General features: G+C 39.7%; 1 protein-coding gene across 1 annotated transcript; it reads right to left on the bottom strand.

Moving 5' to 3' along the window:
- Window positions 1-496: 496 nt before the first annotated feature.
- On the bottom strand, window positions 497-3,638 carry LOC105038572 (senescence-specific cysteine protease SAG39). Its single transcript, XM_073253385.1, has 3 exons — window positions 3,163-3,638; window positions 2,535-3,022; window positions 497-598 (listed from the first exon to the last, which is right to left on the bottom strand). Exons 1-3 carry the CDS (start codon window positions 3,581-3,583, stop codon window positions 497-499), a joined length of 1,011 nt encoding a protein of 336 aa, XP_073109486.1. The 5' UTR covers window positions 3,584-3,638.

Genomic DNA, 3,638 nt, shown 5'->3' with positions numbered 1-3,638 from the left:
GGTAATTAAGTAGAGATAACCTCTTCTAGCTGCCACATCAAATGAGTTCAACAAATCAGTGTGCACTAGGGCAAGTATCTCAATAGTCCTTTTTCTATGTCCCACAAAAGATAGCTTGACCATATTTCCTTGAAAATAAGACTCATAGACTGGATATGACTTAATAGTAATCGAGCCAAAGGGTTCATTTGTCTCCAGTTTGTTAATCTTTTCTTCTCCTACATAATCTAGCCTAAGGTTCCACATATACTTGAGGTTTATCTCATCATTGGATCTCTCAGATCTAATGGCACTCACTTATCTGCTCGGAAATATTCATATCAACATGTAAATAATGGACTGTTAATCATAAAACTAAGTCCAACCATTTTTTTCCAAAATAAAAGGTACAGTAATCTTTATAAAAACTAAATTCATAGTTGTCCTTTGCCAAAATAGAAATCAAATTTCTACTAACAACAAAAATATTATAACAGTCCCTAAATCCACACGATAATCACAGAGGATAAATATCCACAGCAACAGTAGCAACTCTTGCTCCGTTGCCTATCCGAAGGGTCATATCGTCTTCCCTAGGCCTTCTGCTTCCCTCAAGACTCTGCATAGAAGTGCACAAATGTACATTAAAATCAGAGTCTATGACTCAGCTAGAAGTAGAAGAAATTATGAGGTTAGTTTCAATCACGAGTATATCTGACTTACCTTCTAAAGGTGTATTCCTTTCATTTTCTTTAAGATTTTTAGGTTTTCATGATAGTTTCTCTGCTCCACAGCGAGAACTGTGTCCTTTGGACTCTTTAAGGCCCCTAAGTGGTCACCAACATATCTAATAACTTCATCAGGGTGCAATTAATCTTGTTCATATAGTAGTTTACTATAAACTTTCCATACGAACGAGTAAGAAATTGTCAGACCAAATCCACTTGCAATTCCTTATGCTTGATCATGCCAAGCTTCTTAAGCTCCTCTAGGTCTTTGATCGATGATTGCAGACTGACTACCCTGGATTAGCGTTGAAGAATCTCTTAGATATTTCATAATGCACAGATCGCTTATCTCACCATACAACTCTTGTATGTGAGTCAACATAGCCCAAGCAGTCTTCATAACCTCATGATGACATTGCAACTCATTTGACTTAGACACCAATATGTAACACCTGACCTTGTTACGATCATCCATCCAATTTTCTAGCACTTCTAATTGGTCAGCAGTTGGACGGTTTGGTATCACTAGAGTTTTCTGGGTTTTGATATACCTAAGCTTTTGGAACTCAAAACAACTTTCAAGTTTCTGAGCCAATCCTTATAATTAGATCCGCTTAGTTGAATGATTTCTAGAATTGGGTAAGATGATTGGAGGCAGATATTTCTTAATAGAGAGAAGAAGATTCTAATTAAATTTTTGTAATTGATTTATTTAATTTATTTTTGAAATTTTATTGTTAAAAATAAACTACCTCCCACTATTTCTGTGAATCCCTACACTCCTCGGGTAGGAAAACGAGAACCCCTTTGCGAGTTAGGGTTCTTAGTGGGTATTACGGTCCTATCGATTGGCATGCTATCTCACCTAACAATTTATAAAAAATGTGTCAATCAATAGATGAACAACGTTTGTCCAATGCTTCTCAAGCAAATTACAGTAGACCTGGTCTCTAGGTCCTGAAACCTCATCTAACAGTTATTGATCTCATTTTTTAGTTAAGTAAAACTCTCCATTGAGCATGAGTGAAGCCGTCATTAGAATCCTCACCTGATAATTATTGAGCCCAACCCCATCTTCACTCCTCAGCATCTCATGCCAATAGAGTGGTTGCTTCTTCCCTGATATAATTGAACCACTATGATCAATCAAGAACAATCAACATTAGAAAGGGCACGGCACTCTACAATGGTAGAAGACCCTACGACTTAATATTAATGAGGAGATTTTTAATTTAAGTTTCTTTTAATTTACATCTCATGCAAATCTTTAATTGATTAGGGCATAAGTTGAGCTTAATCACCAGGCACCCAAATCTAAATTGATCACTGTTGGCCAAGTAAGTAAGAGATTGATGGGAGGCTCCCCACTATCAGTGGCAACAGTCCTAATTAAATAACTATTGCTTAATGAGTTGCCTTAGACACCAATAGGTTCTGACCAATTTCAATTGGGTTAACCTAAGTGATCGAGGCTCGAGCCACTGAGCCAAGATCATATTATGGATCATTGATTTAGCACACATGCATGTTAATCGATTTGATCCTACAACTATTATTTTGATCTTGAGCAGACTTGACCTAATCACAATCAACTCCTTGATTCGATTCGATCAATTGCCCATCTCGATGGAGCCCAACATGTGCCAATCAAAAATCTTAAGGACTGTAATCAGATTACAGATCCAATCTAGTCTACCCATGAATCCAAATCACAGAATTTTCAGATCTTGAAATAAAATTTCAGATCTGAAATAAATTTCAGATCTGAACGAAACATCACAAATCATCTTTAGATCTGAAACTAATTTCAGATCTGAAGCACCCTACATACATGTTGTTGAGCAGCCAATATTTGGTCCCATCCTCAGCTGTCCCGTAACCAATAGCAGCCACAGCATGGTCCATATTAGTTTCACATGGGCCCGCGAAGATGCCACTGGAGTAGTGCTGGAAGTCTTGCCCACCACCATCAATGCCAACTGAAACAGGCTGCTTTGAGACTGCCTGTAAGAGCGAGGACTCATCATTTACGGGCACGTTCTGGTAGCCGCTGATGGTAGCTGCCGATGATGATGCCTTGTTGGTGTCACAAGTGCCATCAGCTGCCATGTAAGGATAATTCTCTTCAGTTGTTATCCCTCCATTATCAATGACGTATTGGAAGGCACGAGTCATGAATCCCCCGTGGCATCCTCGGTTTCCATCTTTGACGTCACAGTCTACAAGTTGTTGCTCTGACAAGGAGACCAAGTTGCCATTGTTGATTTGAGTAATCCCTTCAATGGCTGCTACAGAGGAGAATGCCCAACAGCACCCTACATACATGTTGTTGGTTAGATGACTTGTTCGATGTTACTTGGTAACATCTTTCATGTATCTTGCTATTCTTTAAATTTAAATAACTCATCGGAAGTTTCTGAGAAGAATAACCCACGGTACATTATATATATCTTACCACATGAGCCTTGATTTTTGACAGGAGTAACTGCACCTCTGGTTCTCCAGTCCATGCTGTCAGATACGTCGGTCAAGTTGGCATACTGAAAGCTTCCTGTCGCGGACTTTGTAAGGCGCATGGGCTTGAATCCAAGGTGAGAGGCCTTGAACTCCTCGTTGGTCATGTCAGCAAACTGGTTGAGACCGAGCTTATACTTGCGATTGCCGGCTCTATTGACAGACTCGATGTAGTTGCAGTTGTCTTTAAAGATTTGGAATCGTCTCTCTTTTTCTGCTGCATCCTTGTAGACTCGCCCATATTGAGCCATCCACTGCTCGTGCCTTGTCGACATGGGCACGTCAGCAATGCCACGAGCCATGGCTCCAAAGACCCAAACACCTAGGACTATCAATGCAAGCACAAAGCATCGGTGAGCCATTGCTGTGGAAAGACTTTGGAACGGTTCTGCTTAGTGGGTTGAGTGGCAATTTAGA

Source organism: Elaeis guineensis, chromosome 1 (genome assembly GCF_000442705.2).
Source record: "Elaeis guineensis isolate ETL-2024a chromosome 1, EG11, whole genome shotgun sequence".
Taxonomy (NCBI): domain Eukaryota; kingdom Viridiplantae; phylum Streptophyta; class Magnoliopsida; order Arecales; family Arecaceae; genus Elaeis; species Elaeis guineensis.
This window is presented reverse-complemented; position numbering and strand designations above follow the sequence as displayed.

Excerpts from the sequence above, each read along its gene's own strand:
- LOC105038572 (XM_073253385.1), bottom strand. The coding sequence starts at position 3,583 with ATGGCTCACCGATGCTTTGTGCTTGCATTGATAGTCCTAGGTGTTTGG. Across the intron at positions 3,023-3,162 it reads CAAAAATCAAGGCTCATGTG|GGTGCTGTTGGGCATTCTCC; the intron begins GTAAGATATATA and ends ACATGTATGTAG. Across the intron at positions 599-2,534 it reads GGCTGCTCAACAACATGTAT|AGTCTTGAGGGAAGCAGAAG; the intron begins GTAGGGTGCTTC and ends ACTTCTATGCAG.